Source organism: Carcharodon carcharias, chromosome 2, assembly GCF_017639515.1.
Source record: "Carcharodon carcharias isolate sCarCar2 chromosome 2, sCarCar2.pri, whole genome shotgun sequence".
NCBI classification, from domain to species: Eukaryota; Metazoa; Chordata; class Chondrichthyes; order Lamniformes; family Lamnidae; genus Carcharodon; species Carcharodon carcharias.
The window spans coordinates 222287098-222306339 of NC_054468.1; the positions used below are offsets into that span (position 1 = coordinate 222287098).

At 49.8% G+C, this 19242-nt stretch overlaps 1 protein-coding gene across 1 annotated transcript in view; it reads left to right on the top strand.

Annotated features, from left to right (window-relative positions):
* The window catches only part of tspan33b (tetraspanin 33b), an 83139-nt gene extending 65228 nt beyond the window's left edge, over window positions 1-17911 (top strand). Inside the window, exons 5-8 of the mRNA XM_041178954.1 lie at window positions 5826-5921; window positions 14333-14461; window positions 15042-15203; window positions 16997-17911. Of these exons, the coding sequence (XP_041034888.1) occupies window positions 5826-5921; window positions 14333-14461; window positions 15042-15203; window positions 16997-17062 (453 nt within the window). The 3' untranslated portion in view covers window positions 17063-17911. The remainder of the gene's footprint in view (window positions 1-5825; window positions 5922-14332; window positions 14462-15041; window positions 15204-16996) is intronic.
* The last annotated feature ends 1331 nt before the right edge of the window (window positions 17912-19242 follow it).

Below are 19242 nucleotides of genomic sequence, written 5' to 3' on the forward strand. Positions count from 1 at the left end.
CAGTCAGTGCAGCCACGGAGGAGGCTACCAGCACAAAAACTCCCAGTCAGTCAGTGCAGCCACGGAGGAGGCTACAGCACAAAAAACTCCCAGTCAGTCAGTGCAGCCACGGAGGAGGCTACAGCACAAAAACTCCCAGTCAGTCAGTGCAGCCACGGAGGAGGCTACAGCACAAAAAACTCCCAGTCAGTCAGTGCAGCCACGGAGGAGGCTACAGCACAAAAACTCCCAGTCAGTCAGTGCAGCCACGGAGGAGGGCTACAGCACAAAAACTCCCAGTCAGTCAGTGCAGCCACGGAGGGAGGCTACAGCACAAAAAACTCCCAGTCAGTCAGTGCAGCCACGGAGGAGGCTACAGCACAAAAACTCCCAGTCAGTCAGTGCAGCCACGGAGGAGGCTACAGCACAAAAAACTCCCAGTCAGTCAGTGCAGCCACGGAGGAGGCTACAGCACAAAAACTCCCAGTCAGTCAGTGCAGCCACGGAGGAGGCTACAGCACAAAACTCCCAGTCAGTCAGTGCAGCCACGGAGGAGGCTACAGCACAAAAACTCCCAGTCAGTCAGTGCAGCCACGGAGGAGGCTACAGCACAAAAACTCCCAGTCAGTCAGTGCAGCCACGGAGGAGGCTACAGCACAAAAAACTCCCAGTCAGTCAGTGCAGCCACGGAGGAGGCTACAGCACAAAAAACTCCCAGTCAGTCAGTGCAGCCACGGAGGGAGGCTACAGCACAAAAACTCCCAGTCAGTCAGTGCAGCCACGGAGGAGGCTACAGCACAAAAACTCCCAGTCAGTCAGTGCAGCCACGGAGGAGGCTACAGCACAAAAAACTCCCAGTCAGTCAGTGCAGCCACGGAGGAGGCTACAGCACAAAAACTCCCAGTCAGTCAGTGCAGCCACGGAGGAGGCTACAGCACAAAAACTCCCAGTCAGTCAGTGCAGCCACGGAGGAGGCTACAGCTACAAAAACTCCCAGTCAGTCAGTGCAGCCACGGAGGAGGCTACAGCACAAAAAACTCCCAGTCAGTCAGTGCAGCCACGGAGGAGGCTACAGCACAAAAACTCCCAGTCAGTCAGTGCAGCCACGGAGGAGGCTACAGCACAAAAACTCCCAGTCAGTCAGTGCAGCCACGGAGGAGGCTACAGCACAAAAAACTCCCAGTCAGTCAGTGCAGCCACGGAGGAGGCTACAGCACAAAAACTCCCAGTCAGTCAGTGCAGCCACGGAGGAGGCTACAGCACAAAAACTCCCAGTCAGTCAGTGCAGCCACGGAGGAGGCTACAGCACAAAAACTCCCAGTCAGTCAGTGCAGCCACGGAGGAGGCTACAGCACAAAAAACTCCCAGTCAGTCAGTGCAGCCACGGAGGAGGCTACAGCACAAAAAACTCCCAGTCAGTCAGTGCAGCCACGGAGGAGGCTACAGCACAAAAACTCCCAGTCAGTCAGTGCAGCCACGGAGGAGGCTACAGCACAAAAACTCCCAGTCAGTCAGTGCAGCCACGGAGGAGGCTACAGCACAAAAACTCCCAGTCAGTCAGTGCAGCCACGGAGGAGGCTACAGCACAAAAACTCCCAGTCAGTCAGTGCAGCCACGGAGGAGGCTACAGCACAAAAACTCCCAGTCAGTCAGTGCAGCCACGGAGGAGGCTACAGCACAAAAACTCCCAGTCAGTCAGTGCAGCCACGGAGGAGGCTACAGCACAAAAACTCCCAGTCAGTGCAGCCACGGAGGAGGCTACAGCACAAAAACTCCCAGTCAGTCAGTGCAGCCACGGAGGAGGCTACAGCACAAAAACTCCCAGTCAGTCAGTGCAGCCACGGAGGAGGCTACAGCACAAAAACTCCCAGTCAGTGCAGCCACGGAGGAGGCTACAGCACAAAAACTCCCAGTCAGTCAGTGCAGCCACGGAGGAGGCTACAGCACAAAAACTCCCAGTCAGTCAGTGCAGCCACGGAGGAGGCTACAGCACAAAAACTCCCAGTCAGTCAGTGCAGCCACGGAGGAGGCTACAGCACAAAAACTCCCAGTCAGTCAGTGCAGCCACGGAGGAGGCTACAGCACAAAAACTCCCAGTCAGTCAGTGCAGCCACGGAGGAGGCTACAGCACAAAAACTCCCAGTCAGTCAGTGCAGCCACGGAGGAGGCTACAGCACAAAAACTCCCAGTCAGTCAGTGCAGCCACGGAGGAGGCTACAGCACAAAAAACTCCCAGTCAGTCAGTGCAGCCACGGAGGAGGCTACAGCACAAAAACTCCCAGTCAGTCAGTGCAGCCACGGAGGAGGCTACAGCACAAAAACTCCCAGTCAGTCAGTGCAGCCACGGAGGAGGCTACAGCACAAAAACTCCCAGTCAGTCAGTGCAGCCACGGAGGAGGCTACAGCACAAAAACTCCCAGTCAGTCAGTGCAGCCACGGAGGAGGCTACAGCACAAAAACTCCCAGTCAGTCAGTGCAGCCACGGAGGAGGCTACAGCACAAAAAACTCCCAGTCAGTCAGTGCAGCCACGGAGGAGGCTACAGCACAAAAACTCCCAGTCAGTCAGTGCAGCCACGGAGGAGGCTACAGCACAAAAACTCCCAGTCAGTCAGTGCAGCCACGGAGGAGGCTACAGCACAAAAAACTCCCAGTCAGTCAGTGCAGCCACGGAGGAGGCTACAGCACAAAAACCTCCCAGTCAGTCAGTGCAGCCACGGAGGAGGCTACAGCACAAAAACTCCCAGTCAGTCAGTGCAGCCACGGAGGAGGCTACAGCACAAAAACTCCCAGTCAGTCAGTGCAGCCACGGAGGAGGCTACAGCACAAAAACTCCCAGTCAGTCAGTGCAGCCACGGAGGAGGCTACAGCACAAAAACTCCCAGTCAGTCAGTGCAGCCACGGAGGAGGCTACAGCACAAAAACTCCCAGTCAGTCAGTGCAGCCACGGAGGAGGCTACAGCACAAAAACTCCCAGTCAGTCAGTGCAGCCACGGAGGAGGCTACAGCACAAAAACTCCCAGTCAGTCAGTGCAGCCACGGAGGAGGCTACAGCACAAAAACTCCCAGTCAGTCAGTGCAGCCACGGAGAGGCTACAGCACAAAAACTCCCAGTCATGTCAGTGCAGCCACGGAGGAGGCTAACAGCACAATAACTCCCAGTCAGTCAGTGCAGCCACGGAGGAGGCTACAGCACAAAAATCTAGCGTCAGCCAAGGTGGAGGGGGGTCAGTCAGTAGTGCAAGCCACGGAGGAGGCTACAGCACAAAAACTCCCAGTCAGTCATTGCAGCCACGGAGGAGGCTACAGCACAAAAACTCCAGTACAGTCAGGCAGCCACGGAGGAGGCTACAGCACAAAAACTCCCAGTCAGGCAGTGCAGCCACGGAGGAGGCTACAGCACAAAAACTCCCAGTCAGTCAGTGCAAGCCACGGGAGGGGGTCTACAGCACACAAAACTCCCAGTCAGTCAGTGCAGCCACGGAGGAGGCTACAGCACAAAAACTCCCCAGTCAGTCAGTGCAGCCACGGAGGAGGGCTACAGCACAAAAACTTCCCAGTCAGTCAGTGCAGCCACGGAGGAGGCTACAGCACAAAAACTCCCAGTCAGTCAGTGCAGCCACGGAGGGAGGCTACAGCACAAAAACTGCCCAGTCAGTCAGTGCAGCCACGGAGGAGGCTACAGCACAAAAACTCCCAGTCAGTCAGTGCAGCCACGGAGGAGGCTACAGCACAAAAACTCCCAGTCAGTCAGTGCAGCCACGGAGGGAGGCTACAGCACAAAAACTCCCAGTCAGTCAGTGCAGCCACGGAGGAGGCTACAGCACAAAAACTCCCAGTCAGTCAGTGCAGCCACGGAGGAGGCTATCAGCACAAAAACTCCCAGTCAGTCAGTGCAGCCACGGAGGGGGCTACAGCACAAAAACTCCCAGTCAGTCAGTGCAGCCACGGAGGGGGCTACAGCACAAAAACTCCCAGTCAGTCAGTGCAGCCACGGAGGGGGCTACAGCACAAAAACTCCCAGTCAGTCAGTGCAGCCACGGAGGGGGCTACAGCACAAAAACTCCCAGTCAGTGCAGCCACGGAGGGGGCTACAGCACAAAAACTCCCAGTCAGTCAGTGCAGCCACGGAGGGGGCTACAGCACAAAAACTCCCAGTCAGTCAGTGCAGCCACGGAGGGGGCTACAGCACAAAAACTCCCAGTCAGTCAGTGCAGCCACGGAGGAGGCTACAGCACAAAAACTCCCAGTCAGTCAGTGCAGCCACGGAGGGGGCTACAGCACAAAAACTCCCAGTCAGTCAGTGCAGCCACGGAGGGGGCTACAGCACAAAAACTCCCAGTCAGTGCAGCCACGGAGGAGGCTACAGCACAAAAACTCCCAGTCAGTCAGTGCAGCCACGGAGGAGGCTACAGCACAAAAACTCCCAGTCAGTCAGTGCAGCCACGGAGGAGGCTACAGCACAAAAACTCCCAGTCAGTCAGTGCAGCCACGGAGGAGGCTACAGCACAAAAACTCCCAGTCAGTGCAGCCACGGAGGAGGCTACAGCACAAAAACTCCCAGTCAGTGCAGCCACGGAGGAGGCTACAGCACAAAAACTCCAGTCAGTCAGTGCAGCCACGGAGGAGGCTACAGCACAAAAACTCCCAGTCAGTGCAGCCACGGAGGAGGCTACAGCACAATAACTCCCAGTCAGTGCAGCCACGGAGGAGGCTACAGCACAAAAACTCCCAGTCAGTCAGTGCAGCCACGGAGGAGGCTACAGCACAAAAACTCCCAGTCAGTGCAGCCACGGAGGAGGCTACAGCACAAAAACTCCCAGTCAGTGCAGCCACGGAGGAGGCTACAGCACAAAAACTCCCAGTCAGTGCAGCCACGGAGGAGGCTACAGCACAAAAACTCCCAGTCAGTGCAGCCACGGAGGAGGCTACAGCACAAAAACTCCCAGTCAGTCAGTGCAGCCACGGAGGAGGCTACAGCACAAAAACTCCCAGTCAGTCAGTGCAGCCACGGAGGAGGCTACAGCACAAAAACTCTCAGTCAGTGCAGCCACGGAGGAGGCTACAGCACAAAAACTCCCAGTCAGTCAGTGCAGCCACGGAGGAGGCTACAGCACAAAAACTCCCAGTCAGTGCAGCCACGGAGGAGGCTACAGCGCAAAAACTCCCAGTCAGTGCAGCCACGGAGGAGGCTACAGCGCAAAAACTCCCAGTCAGTCAGTGCAGCCACGGAGGAGGCTACAGCACAAAAACTCCCAGTCAGTGCAGCCACGGAGGAGGCTACAGCACAAAAACTCCCAGTCAGTGCAGCCACGGAGGAGGCTACAGCACAAAAGCTCCCAGTCAGTGCAGCCACGGAGGAGGCTACAGCACAAAAACTCCCAGTCAGTGCAGCCACGGAGGAGGCTACAGCACAAAAACTCCCAGTCAGTGCAGCCACGGAGGAGGCTACAGCACAAAAACTCCCAGTCAGTGCAGCCACGGAGGAGGCTACAGCACAAAAACTCCCAGTCAGTGCAGCCACGGAGGAGGCTACAGCACAAAAACTCCCAGTCAGTGCAGCCACGGAGGAGGCTACAGCACAAAAACTCCCAGTCAGTGCAGCCACGGAGGAGGCTACAGCACAAAAAGTCCCAGTCAGTGCAGCCACGGAGGAGGCTACAGCACAAATAACTGGCAGTGCTGCTTCTTAGATTCAAAGACACATCCACATTGAACCTCCAAATCCAGTACCCTTTTTTATGCCGATTTTCGATTTTTAATACAAAGGCTTTTACGTAAACTGTTCGTACACTATTTTATTGTCATCTCTGACATCAATCACTTTGATCTTTTATTCTCTTTGTAGGCTGAAGACACAGTGAGCAAATTTATGAAGAAAGCCATTGTTCATTACAGAAATGACATTGACCTGCAGAACCTGATCGACTATATTCAGAGAGAGGTAATGGCACTGATCAGAGTGAGATGGTAGCATTGATGTTGTGTACGTTTGGGTTTGTGTTGAATCTTACTGAGACCATCGCCCCGATTAATTTCCGATTGCCGGCCGCCTGCTTCTCATATGAAAAGCAGTGGTGGAAAATAGTCTCAGATCGCAATCATTGGCCAGGATTTTCTGGGAAATTCCCACCGAAAGTCGACGGACTTTTGGCCTCTTCTCCAAATTTTCTGTCCCACCCATGACTTTTCTTGCCCTGGGCGGGATCAGAAAATCCTGGCCGTTGATTCTAAAACTCAAATTCCGGCTTGTCTGAACATATAGAGATGAAACAGAGAGTAAGTCGTTCCAGTCCAGGGCTTGATGGCCACAGAAGATATGTTTGTAATGTGGGCTAAATCCTTCTGATATACCAATGGCAGGCATAAAGAGTGGGAGATTGTGGCAGTCACAGTGCAGCAGCTTCTCCATGTTAAAAAACACAAGCTCTTGCCCTTCAAGGGACTAGTAGAGAGTTTGTCATTATACTTCCAAAATTTAAAAAATACTATTACATATGATAGGAAAAACTCAATAAACTGACTTATTTCTTTAAAAGGATATTAATGCCCCCAGTGAAGTGTTTTCACCCCCATTCACTCATCATTGTCTCTTCTGCAATTGCCACCAAGAAGGTTTTTCAGTGATTGGCCCCGTATTCCTCGTCAGCAGATTACAAAGCTCTACCATCTCAGAATCTAGGTTCACCAGCTCTAACCCACTTTCTCCCCATCTCTGCCCCTCCTTGCCCCATCTCTGACCCCCCCCTTTTCCCCATCTTTGACCCTCCTTTCCACCATCCCACAGCCTTCCTTACCTGTGTCCGACCCTCCTTTCTCCTATATGTGGTTGTCCTTGAACAAGCCAAGTTCCAAACATTTATTCTCTCTTATTTCAGAAAGACAGACCACACAGTACATCTTTCAGCTTCTCCCTTGAATCTCACCATTTTATGCTCAGCTGTCTGGAGTAACTCCTACTTCAGGTGCAATTATCTTGTAAAGGGGAGGTTATTAAAGGAGCCATACCTTCCTCTGGGATCAGTGCCATGAGCCTGATACTGGCCTGATAACTATCAATCTCCCAACAGAAAGTGTTTGATTTCAGTCCACTGAAATGAGGACACCACCTGCAGGGAGGTGCCTGATCCCTGTTCTGAACAGACTGTTTGATTAGGAGTTGTGGCGATGAAGGGAGAAGATGGAGGGTAAGATTAAATCAGTGACCTTCCGTACTGTGGCGTTGCATACTGATGCACCAGTCGATTGCACACTATAACCTACCCTACCTTGTATGCACCACCTCATCTTTGATTTCAGACCCCTGACCCGACTCCCAGCCGCACTTACCCAAGTGCCATTGTGCAACACCAGCTGTGTGACAATGAGGCCCATTACATAGAAACATGGAAACTAGGAGCAGAAGTAGGCCATTCGGCCCTTCAAGTCTGCTCCGCCATTCATTATGATCATGGCTGATCATCCAACTCAATAGGCTGCTCCCGCTTTCTCCCCATACCCTTTGATCCCTTTCGCCCCAAGAGCTAAATCTAACTCCTTCTTGAAAACATATAATGTTTTGGTCTCAACTACTTTCTGTGGTAACGAATTCCACAGGCTCACCACTCTCTGGGTGAAGAAATTTCTCCTCATCTAAGTCCTAAATGGTCTACCCCATATCCTCAGACTGTGACCCCTGGTTCTGGACTCCCCCATCATCGGGAACATCCTTCCTGCATCTACCCTGTCTAGTATTGTTAGAATTTTATAGGTTTCTATGAGATCCCCCTCATTCTTCTCAACTCCAGCAAATATAATCCTAATCAACTCAATCTCTCCTCATATGTCAGTCTCGCCATCCCAGGAATCAGTCAGATAAACCTTCGCTGCACTCCCTCTATTGCAAGAACATACTTCCTCAGATAAGGAGACCAAAACTGCCCACAATATTCTAGGTGTGGTCTCACCAAGGCCCTGTACAATTGCAGCAAAGCATCCATGCTCCTGTACTTGAATCCTCTGGCTATGAAGACCAACATAGCTCGGGACCATTCTGCCGCAGGCCTGCACCCCACCCCAAATTTCTAGACCAACGCATCCGAGAGACCCCTTTTACATCAGCAACAACTTGCATTTATATAGCACTTTAACATAGTAAAACGTTTCAAGGCACTTCACAGGAACGCAATCAAATCAAATTTGACTTGGAGCCACATAAGGAGGTATTAGGACAAGTCATCAAAAGCTTGGTCAAAGAGCTAGATTTTAAGAAGAGAAAGAGATAGAGAGCAAAGTTGCTGACAGTAATGTAAATTCTCATCACCTTGCTGAAAATAGCTAGCCATGTATTTATCATTGTAACCCTATGTTACCATGAGTCTTTGGGCGGATTCATCCCAGATTTGCACAAAGTGCTGTAGCGGGCAGGCAAAAGGACGTTTTACCCTCTGGCCGCAATAGCACTTTCCTCGGCATATCGTCCCATTCCCAGTGCGTCCCACCTCATTCATAATGCATTCACGGGAAACACATCGGATCGCTGGCGGGTGGGCTCGGATTTGCCCACCACGCAGTGACCTCAGCCCTTCCTCGCTCCGGGCACCGTATTTAAAGCGCACCAGGGCGCATGTCTACCTCATGTCTTCAGACCAGGTCTGCTCTAGGCGACAGACGGCCCTGAAAGCAAAGAAGACGGCAGCCCCAATTTTAGTGACGCCTCTCTGGGGCGCCTGCTAAACAAAGTAGAAGGTCGCCGCGATGTCCTCGACCCCTGCTTTGGCCACAGGAGGTCTGCCAAGGTCACCAATCTGGCCTGGGAGGTGGTGGCAGTGGCGGTCGGTGCTACCGGGGCACAGAGGAGGCCAGTCAACCAGTGCAGGAAGAGGATCAGTGACGGTGAGGTTGGCGACAAATATCTAGGTGAGGATCCTGCACCACATCATCCCTCTCTCAATGCAACTGTGAGTGCTCTCTCTCCTGCTTTTGACTCTGCTCCCGTGCACTCATTATCTCTGCCAAGTGGCCGATACCCTCAGCCAGCCAATCCCTCAGCTTCCTCCAGGTCCTCACCTGCAGCCAAGAGGACACCTCCTCCATTGAAGAGCTGGAAATAAACAGCCTGGAAGACCCGTCACAGCGCTCACCCACACCATCCACCAGCGCAGAGACACACACCTTGATGGGACCTGGATCTAGAGCAGGCTCGGGTTCCCAAATCTGGTGGTTACTGCACAGACAGGTGTCCGTAGCAAGAGAAGGCAGGTCCAGGCGAGCTCCCAGCACTTGGAGGACTGCTGGGGAAGAGGCTTCTGTGAGGTCCCAAGTTAGATTTCGAGTCCCTGGTTTCGGCCTTCCAACTCATCGTGGAGAGTCAGCAGAAGACGGGGGAACTTCACGCAGAGCTCTTGGAAGCCCTCAACTGAGTGGCACGTGAGTCAGAGGAATGCGTCCGCCTGCTGTCTGATGAAGCGGTGCCCACATGTGCCCGTATGTGAAGGATGGCGGACGCCATGGATACCCTGGTCCAGCAGAACGTGGAGATGTGGCACAGACCTGCACATCATCAAGGTAGCCATTTAAAACACATCAGAGCACGTGTCTACTTCATGTCTTCAGATTGGACTGCTCCAGGCGACAGATGTCCCTGAAGGTAAAAAAAAAGACAGCAGCCCCTAATTTTAGTGACGTCTCTCTGGAACGCTTTCTGGATGCAGTGGAAGGCCGCCACGATCTCCTTGACTTCTGCTTTGGCTGCAAGAGGTCCACCAGGGTCACCAATCCGGCCTGGGAGGCAGAGGCAATTTTGATCACAAGTGATTGCACGGGTGAACACATTTTGTCACTTTATAATCTGAAAATATGTCACATTCACTGAATAATGTGTAATGTTGTCTTTTGGTTTCATTGACAGGCTTCGCGAGTCCTCCCTCTGCATCCACCTCCCCCAGACTAGCAGTTCAGCTGCACACAGTTGGACCACAAGTGATTCTGGAGGGAGAAGTGTGTTTGTGGCAGGGCCTTTCGGAGCTACGTGCAAACACTCGTGTACGTGAAGCCTTCCTCTATCACACTCATCCCACTGTCCCGAGCATTTTCAGTGCTGCCTGCTGGGGTCTCTCTTTCAGTTTGGAGCTGACCTGCATCTCCGCCCACCCACAGATCACACTCCCATGCAGCACCTGTGCCCGTCCAACATGAGGCTCTGCCCACTTTCAATTTAAGAACAATGGTAGTTGTCACATTTCTGCTCAGCTCCCCCGTCCTTTTCCTCCCCCTGGTCACCCATGTCCTTTCCCCCATCACTGTTGCCACCCCGGCATCAGCTTCCATATCCCCACCGCAACCTACCAACCAGAACGCTTTTCCTTCCAGGTGAACGTGCATGTTCCCTACCTTCCTGAGAATCCTATCCACATTGACATGCCCGACCTCCTCCTTCCCACCCCCAGTGACTGTGTCTGCCTCCGAGTCCCCACCAACCACCCTCGCCGTCCCTTCCACTGCTATTTTCGCACCCTCACCCTTCTGGCTCACTGCGCTCTCTCTCATGCTCACCATTCCCTCCTACAATGCTCACCCTCAGTTCACTCCCCAGGAGGCAGTCATTGACTCCACAGAACCCTCCCTTGCATGTTCATCTGGACATCTCCCCCCTTACTCCCTCCTCTACCCTTACTCCTTCCTTCCCGGAATCCTTTCCACCTCTGGACTCCTTCCTCTCCCCTGCACTCCTTCCCCACTCCAAATTCCTTCCTCCCGCTGGATTCCTTCTTCTCCCTGGACAGCTTCCCTCCTCCGAACACCTTCACCCCTCCAAACTCCTTCCGCCCCCTCCAAACTCCTCTGACATCTTCCTCCCCCTTACACATACCTCCCCATTTCCACATTCTCCCTGTCGTCCCCTTGTACTCCCTCCTCCCCCTCCCAACCTCAGCCCCCTGACACCTTTGTCTCCCCCTCCCAAACTCATTTCCCCGGTACATCTTCCTCTCCCACCTCCCCCGGTACATCTTCCTCTCCCACTCACAGTTAGGCCTCCCTCTCCCCACCCCCTCGTAGGTCATCCGTAGCAGCCCCTGGTCAAGACCGTGATGTTCTGAAGCAGACCCGAGATGTCAGCGGATACCTCCCACCTTCCGTGAGCTGCTTTGCAGGAGAGCCATGTCCATGAGAATCCACCCAGCAGGCGGTGCATGTGTTCCTCCAGTGCCTGTAGTTGTAGGGCCCCAGCATGATGTCCGCGATATGAGCAGGGCCCTAACAGTAAGTCCCAACTTCTGCACGTCACACTTGTCCAGGCGTATTCTGGACTGGCATTTTCCTGCTGGTGTAATGGAAAATCTGGCATGGGGGGGGTGATGATTCCAGCCGGGCCTTACTTTGCATCCCATTGGTGTTCTGCCATGGCGGACACCATCGGACGATCCCGCTGCACTTTCACACAGGCGTGAAACTGATTTTTGGCCTTCTCACCATATTGTCACCCTCCCTGCCCACCATGGTGTTAATAATTACATCCAGGTGAGAACATTATTTACGAGGGATTTCAAAACATAGATGTGGAAAACGTTCATCAGCTTTCGTTGAACAATACATGAAAACGACAAAGCCATCCTGCACCATGTCAGTGACGCCAATCTTACACCACACTTCAAAATCCCTTCTCCAGTAGCATAGAATTGCAGCAAACATTGCTGATTCCATCGAGCAGACGTCTCTAAAGGCTGGAGCATCACAGGGTTCCAGGTCTACCTGTCAAGTTCTCCACATTGATCTCTGATCCCCAACCAAGAAAGAGAATTCTGTGACCGTTTTTTACCCTTCCTTCACAGCCTGAATGCTGGAGATTTAGGCTCGGTGCAAGCTATGGGTAGCAGAGTGGAGACTGCTCGGTGCTCACTATTTTCAGCGGAAGCCGTTTGGAGGGCTGGGTCTCATTAGCATTTGGTGGGCAGTGGATGGAAAACTGGGCTCCTGGGGCAGCCTGCAATATCGAGCAGACTGATCAGCCTCCGGTAGCCGGAATAAAGTGGGTCTGTTGGCGGGGTTGGGGGAACTGCAGTAACAGCAGCCTCTTCCTGGCCCCTTAAAAATTCAGTTACATTTACCTGTGGTCTCCTCATCACCTAGAACCCCAGCAGATACTGGATGGAGTGTGTCTGGTGACCATCTGGCCAATACTGTCCCAAAAACTGTCCATAATTTTGAATTCATCCGAAACTCTGCTGCTCGTATCCTAACTTGCACCAAGTCCTGTTCACTGTAGCTCTGTAGCTGGCTGGCCTGCATTGGCTCCTGGTCCTGTAACACCTCCATTTTAAAATTCTCATTCTCATTTCAAATTTCGCCATTTCCTCGCTCCTTCCCTCCCTGTCTCTATAATCTCCTCCAGCCCCACAACCCTCTGAGAAGTACGCGCTCCTCTAATTCTGACTCTTGTGTATCCCATTAATCACGCCACCATTGGCAGCCACGCCTTCAGTTGCCTAGACTCTAAGCTCTGGAATTCCCTCCCTAAAGTTCTCTGGCTCTCCGCCTCATTTTCCTCCTTTAAGCCACTTAGAGCCCTTTGACCTTTTGGTCATCTGTCCTATTATCCCCTTATTTGACTTGGTATCAAATTCTGGTTGGTAACGTGTCCCGTGAAGCGCCTTGGGACATTTTATGATGTTAAAGGCGACGCATAAATACAAGTTGTTGTTGTAGTAGAGTGGCAAGCAGTGTTCTGTGTGCAGCCATATGGAAAAGCCCCGCTGCCTGACTCAGGTTGGCGCACTGACTGTGTAGCCGTATGCTCGGAGGGAGGGAAGGTTGTGGCTACCAAGGCCATGTCTGGGTGGTAAGCCATTTCCCACCATTTCTGGTTGCTGCCCCCCTCGTTCTCCGCAGGATTTACCTTACGTCAGTGAAGAGAATCAATTCCCCTGTTTTAAACCGAGGCATTCAAAAATCATCGTGAATAGAAAATAACTCTGCTTTCACCATAGGATGTAACATCCTGTGTGAATGTATCTCCTTTATTGTCTTGTCTCCTTTTATTACTAACTTACACTGTGAGTTGGTTTAGGCACAGTGTTACTGTTAAAGTACATGAGTGTAAAAGAAACAGCTTGAACTGAAGAGAGAATTATGTACTGAACTTGATGGGACAACGTGTTATTTGACTGAGCCGCTCTGATTGGGAGTAGCGATGTCACTCTATTTAAAAGAGTCTCTATGGACTACGGCAAAGAGAACTCATGACCGAAACTACAGCAAAGTCTCCCAATATAAGCAGAGTGATTTCTCCAGCAAATTGAAGTTAGTAAAGGATAGTTGCACAATATAAGTGATGTCCGTAGACCAATCCCAGTCACTTACAGCAGTGACTGACAGGGCAATTGCCCAATCATTTTCATCCTGTTCAGGAATAGTGGTGGTGATATATGCAGGCTATTATATATACATTCGATATATCTATGTGTGTTCTTATTGATCTTAATATAATGTGTAGCAGCCCTGTTAGTATGCAGGAGCAACACGACTGGGATTCTCCACTAACAGGACGTTTCCATCAAGCCAAAAAGACGTTCTGCCTACCAGACAAATGAGTAATGTGGTATATGAATTTCAGTGCCAGTGTGATGCCAAGTATGTAGGCCATACAGCCCAACAACTGGTTGATTGTATCAAACAGACACGTCCCATCGGCTGTTCACAATAAGCAAAGTACTGACCATACTCAACCAACCCATGTTTGCAAAGCTCGAAACAATAGTGTCCAACATTAGAATGTGAATCCGCGATTGGACAAGACTTACCAAACAATCCCGATTGTGCTAAGAATTACACTAACAACCAATTTAAGATTATCATTCAAGCTCACAGTATAACTCACCTACGTGTGCTAGAAGCCACATATATTCACACAGAAGGCCCTCTTTCAAACAGAAAACATGTCCACACATTGCACCTTTTACGACTAAATAAAAGCTGAGAGGACAGCCATACCCCGGTTCATTCCCCATGGCAACGCCTTGACCAATCAGAGTCAACTTGCCTGGTTTGAATTTAAACAAAAAGCTTGGCAATTAACTGTTCCCTAGTGCATTCTCCATGACAACACACCTGCCAATCAGCGTACTTGCCAACCAATCAGCACCCACTTCTCATGCTGTATAAATTGTTGTTCCATTTAAGATTTGGTATTCTTGCAAATTTGTCCTGATGATTGCAAGACAAAAAGCTTCAACAACATGCCTCTTTTTTCAGCAATACTCAAGTTCTGTATTACCAAGTGACTATATATTTACACACACTCAAGACTTTATTGTAATAGTGTTAATGATGATCTTAATGTAGTCTATACCATGTAAACCTTCCTTTACTTTCATGCAGTTTCAGTGCTGTGGTTGGACCAGCTACAAAGATTGGTCAAAGAACATGTATTTCAACTGTACCCCCAACAACCCCAGCCCTGAGCGCTGTGGTGTGCCTTATTCCTGCTGTATACTAATACCCGGTGAGGTAAGCTTTTCAACAAAACTGCGGTGTTTTAAACGTCCTTTTTATAAACTTTCAACCCCTTCTCAGGGCACCAAGTGTTGCTAGGGTTCAATTCCATTGGTGCTGACAGCCCTACGATGTCTCAGTCACTGTTTATGTGTGGATTCAGAGAACTCTTCTGATGAAAGATTAATGCTATCTCTGTTTTTCTCTCCAAAGAAGCTGCCAGACCCACTGAGTATTTCAAGCATTTTCTTTTTTATTTCAGATTTCCAGCATTCGCACTATTTTGCTTTTATACTGGACTTGACATGGTTAAGCACCTGAATTAGGTAAAACTTTAATTTCGCAGTTTGTCTTGAAAATTCACCAAAGTAATGACTGGTGAATTGAAATATGAATGCAACTTCCATTTCCCCAAAGTCAGCTCCAACTTTCTGGCCTTTACCTGTTCAGGAGTGCTCTGGATTAGAAACGACTGCTGGACATCTGACCCATCTTCCAGCCGCATGTCATGGCCCACAGGCACGGCACTGTGGAAAAGTCTCTCTCATCCAACATCTGATGCTTTTTTGTTTCTCCTCCTCTCCTCTGTCTTCAGTCAGTGATCAACACAATGTGCGGTTTTGGGAAGCAATCATTGGACCAACTGGAAGCTTCTAAATTCCTGCACCCGGCGGGCTGTGCTGACAAAGCAGCGATCTGGATAGAGAGTCACCTGCTGCTGGTGGGGGGCATTGTCCTTGGGCTGGCACTGCCGCAGGTAGGCAGCTTTGGTGTGGATCAGTCCACTCATATATAGGTGTATATGTCTGTGTGTATCAGTCTGCCTGTGTCGGTATTCTCTGTCTATGCCAAAGCCATGACTTCTACAGGTACAAGCAAGAAGTGTTTCGGAGAGTGATATAAATATTCTTACCGAGAATAGGCTTGGGTGTTTTTTGAGGTAGGGGGGTGGAATGGAATGATGGGAGTGGATAATAAGAGACCTGTTGATATAGCAGCTAGAACCATGCAGGAGGATGTGACAAAGCTCATTGTGGCATCTCCCCAATGCCCAGGAAACTCCCGATCCATTAGGAAACTCCCAAATCCCCAGAAAATTCCTGAACCATCATGTGAAACTCCCAAACCCACAGGAAACTCCCAACCTCTAGGAAGCTACCAAAACCCCAAGGAAACTTCGCAACCCCAAAGAAATTCCAGAACCATCAGGAAACCCCAAAACCCCAGGAAACTCCAAACCCGAGGAAACTCCTGAATCCCCGGGAAACTCCTGAACTCCAAGGAAATTCCTAAACCCCCAGAAAACCCCCAAACCCCCAGAAAACCCCCAAACCCCCAGGAAATGCCGAACTCTCAGGAAACTCCAAACCCCAACGACACTCCTGAACCCCCAGAAATTCCTGAACCCCCAGGAAACTCCTGAACCCCAGGAAACCCCCAAACCTCCAGGAAACCCCCAAACCTCCAGGTAACCCCCCAACGCCAGGAAACTCCAAACTACCAAGAAACTCTCAAACCCCCAGGAAACCCCCGAACCCACAAACTCCCAAGAAATTCCTGAACTATCAGGAAATCCCCAAACCTCCAGGAAACTCCCAAACCCCCAAAAAACTATTGAATGTTTAGAAAACTATTAAACCCCCCAGGGAGCTCCCACACGCCCAAGAAATTCCCACACCCCTAGTAAACGCTCACACTCCCAAATAACACTGAATCCCTAGGAAATCCCCCCCCCCAGGAAGCTATCAAACCCCAGGAAACTCTTGAACCCACAGGAAACTCCCGAACTCCAAGGGAATTCCTAAACCCCCAGAAAACCCCCGAACCCCCAGAAAACCCCCAGGAAACCCCTGAACTCTCAGGAAACTCCAAACCCCAACAAAACTCCTGAACTCCCAGGAAACTCCCAAACCCCCAGGAAACTATTGAATCTTTAGGAAACTATTAAACCCCCCAGGGAGCTCCCACACGCCCAAGAAACTCCCACACCCCTAGTAAATGCTCACACCCCCAAATAATAATGAATCCCCAGGAAACTTTCGAACCCCCCCAGGAAACTATCAAACCCCAGGAAACTCTTGAACCCCAATTCAACTCCCAAGCCCCAGTAAATGCCTGCAACTCCAGGAAATATTGAACTCCCAGCAAATATCGAACCATACCTCAGGAAACCCCTGAACCACCAGAAAAATCACACCCCCAGGAAACTCTCACACTCCCAGAAAACCCGAGACCTGAAGAAACTGCCAAATCCACAGGAAACCCCTGAAGCCCCAGGACCCCCTCCCCAATACAGGGCGAGGTTTAATGACTCAACAAGGACAGCAAGGGTCAGTGTAATGGCTGCAAGCTGCTATTAATGGATATTTTAATGAGGAGACCTATATTTACCATTAAAGAAAGTATTCATAAGGTCAAGGCTGTCATCTTGAACACCCAGTGAATTGCAATGACAGTGCATACAGAAGGCTTGGGTTAAGTGAATGAGGTAGTGCTGATATTGTTTTTTTATTAGGAAAATAAATATTTCTCTCTGATCTATCATTGCAGATTGGAGGAATTGTACTGTCTCGCATGCTGATTGGACAGATCAAAGAGGAGATTAAGTCGATATAATAGCGAGAGCTTTGCCAACAGGGAACAAACCAAAGGCAGTGAGATTCACTGAGCCTTAGCCAAGAAACAAAGAAGCAAAGAAAACTGGATGAAAGAGCATTCAAGACTTTTTGTTTGACATACTTACCACAGCTCCAAATACTGTTCTTTTAATTACAACCTACAGAGGTGGAGGAATTCCAAGATGGTGCATCACCAGTCTCACCCCTCACCTTTCACCTTCAGGGCTCAGAGTTGAACAGAGCAGATAATGTAAGCCCATGTGAGAGAAACTGAGGGTCACAGGGACCACTGCTCTCAGCTGAGTCCTTAGTCAACATCCCTATTCCCTACCCCTCGGTCATTGTTTAGTCAGTCACTTTGCAGGTAATGGATTGAGTGATTCCACAAGGCCATAAAAACATGACAGCAATTCCAGCATCTCCGACACGATTTCACATCACAAAAGCATTCGTAAACAGCTGATATATGTACCAGATTTAATCCACAGCGCAATTCACCCAATGCTGTTCAGAAAGATATGGAGTAGGAAACAGCTGCCTTCAAAGCATTGCAATAGCTATACAACTCAGCAAAGAGGTTTGCACCTCAACAACACAGAGAACATGCAACATACACACCTCAGTTATTTAATCATCTTTGGTGTTATTCTAATTTTCTCCCCTTTCATCCCCCACTGCTCCTAAAGGATTGACTGTGCTTTGAACTGTTCCATTGGTTCTTGCTCTACATAGAGAGAAAGAATGGTGGTAGTGTGTTATAGCTCATTCAGGCAGTCCAAGTAACTGTGGCAAAATGCATGTTAGAATCTAGAGCTATGGTAGCCTAGAGGCTCCAACTTTCTTTCATCACATCAGGGGTCTCTCCTGCTCTTACCACCTACCATTGATGTGTGTTGGAAGGATTTACAGGTTGATAGTCAATATGCCTGGCCATCAAGTCCTGGGGTGGGACTCAAACCCAGAGCTTCTGGTTCAGTGGCAGGGACACTACCCAATGTACCACAAGACCTGCACACACAGTGAATGGCAGCAAGTTATTTGATCCCTGACCTCTGTCTCTCACCCTCACCTGGCATTCGCATGCAGATGATTCACTATCCAGCTCGCTGCTTCATTAGCCCGCCAAGTGTACTTGCTGATGGGCATGGAAGCAGCAGTTAAGAGCCCCTATATGATATTGTTTTCCACCCTTGTTTAGAGACACTGAGTGTTGTATTGGCCCAATGGGGAATAGCTAACATCAGCTGAGGCTTAGTAGGTAGCACTCTCACCTTGGAGCCAGAAGGTTGGGGTTCAAGGCCCACACCAGAGATTTGAGCATAAATTCCAGGCTGACATTCCCAGCACAGTGCAGAGGAAATACTGCACTGTCAGAGGCGCTGTATTTCAAATGAGGTATTAAACTGAGACCCTTGACCTCTCAGGTGGAAGTAAAAGATCTCATGGCATCATTTCAAAGGGGAGTTCTCCTTCAACCAACATCACAAAAGTAGATTACCTGATCATTATCACTTTGCTATTTGTAGGAACTTGCTGTGCTCAAATTGGCTGCCCTGTTTCCTATATGATATTTCATTGGTTGTAAAGCACTTTGGGGAATCCTGAAGTCATGTAAGGTGCTATACGAATGCAAGTTCTTTCTTCAATTCATTACAAGTCAAAACTGTAAAGGTGTGGTCTGTGTATCTTGGTGCAAGTATCCAACAAATTATTAGTGACCTCCAGATAATTCAAACAGGAACCCAGTATCTAATTATCCACAAAAAATACACCTTAGGGTTAATCAGCATCTGAAAGAGAGAGGTACGTTAGTGTTTTGAGAATGTCCTTTCCAAAGAAACTGCTACACTGAATCCCCCGGCAATTTCTGCAATTTCCACTATTTATGTGCATTTTTTTAACTTTACCTAAATTACCCTCTTCCACAGTAAACTCTTAATTCTACTTTACTGATAAGTTTGACTAAATCCTGTGTTTTAAAAAAGGAATGTTTTCTCCCTATAACAATATATGTGAAACAAGCTAAATCGGATATCACTGGGATGTTTACTAACTCTAGAAAACAGTTGGTGTTATCAATAACTAAATTTGTTCTCATCTTAAAAAATATGTTTATTTCCAACAAGTCTGCTCTCCCACAGTAAAAGGTCTGTGGGATCTGTGGAGAGAAACAAAATT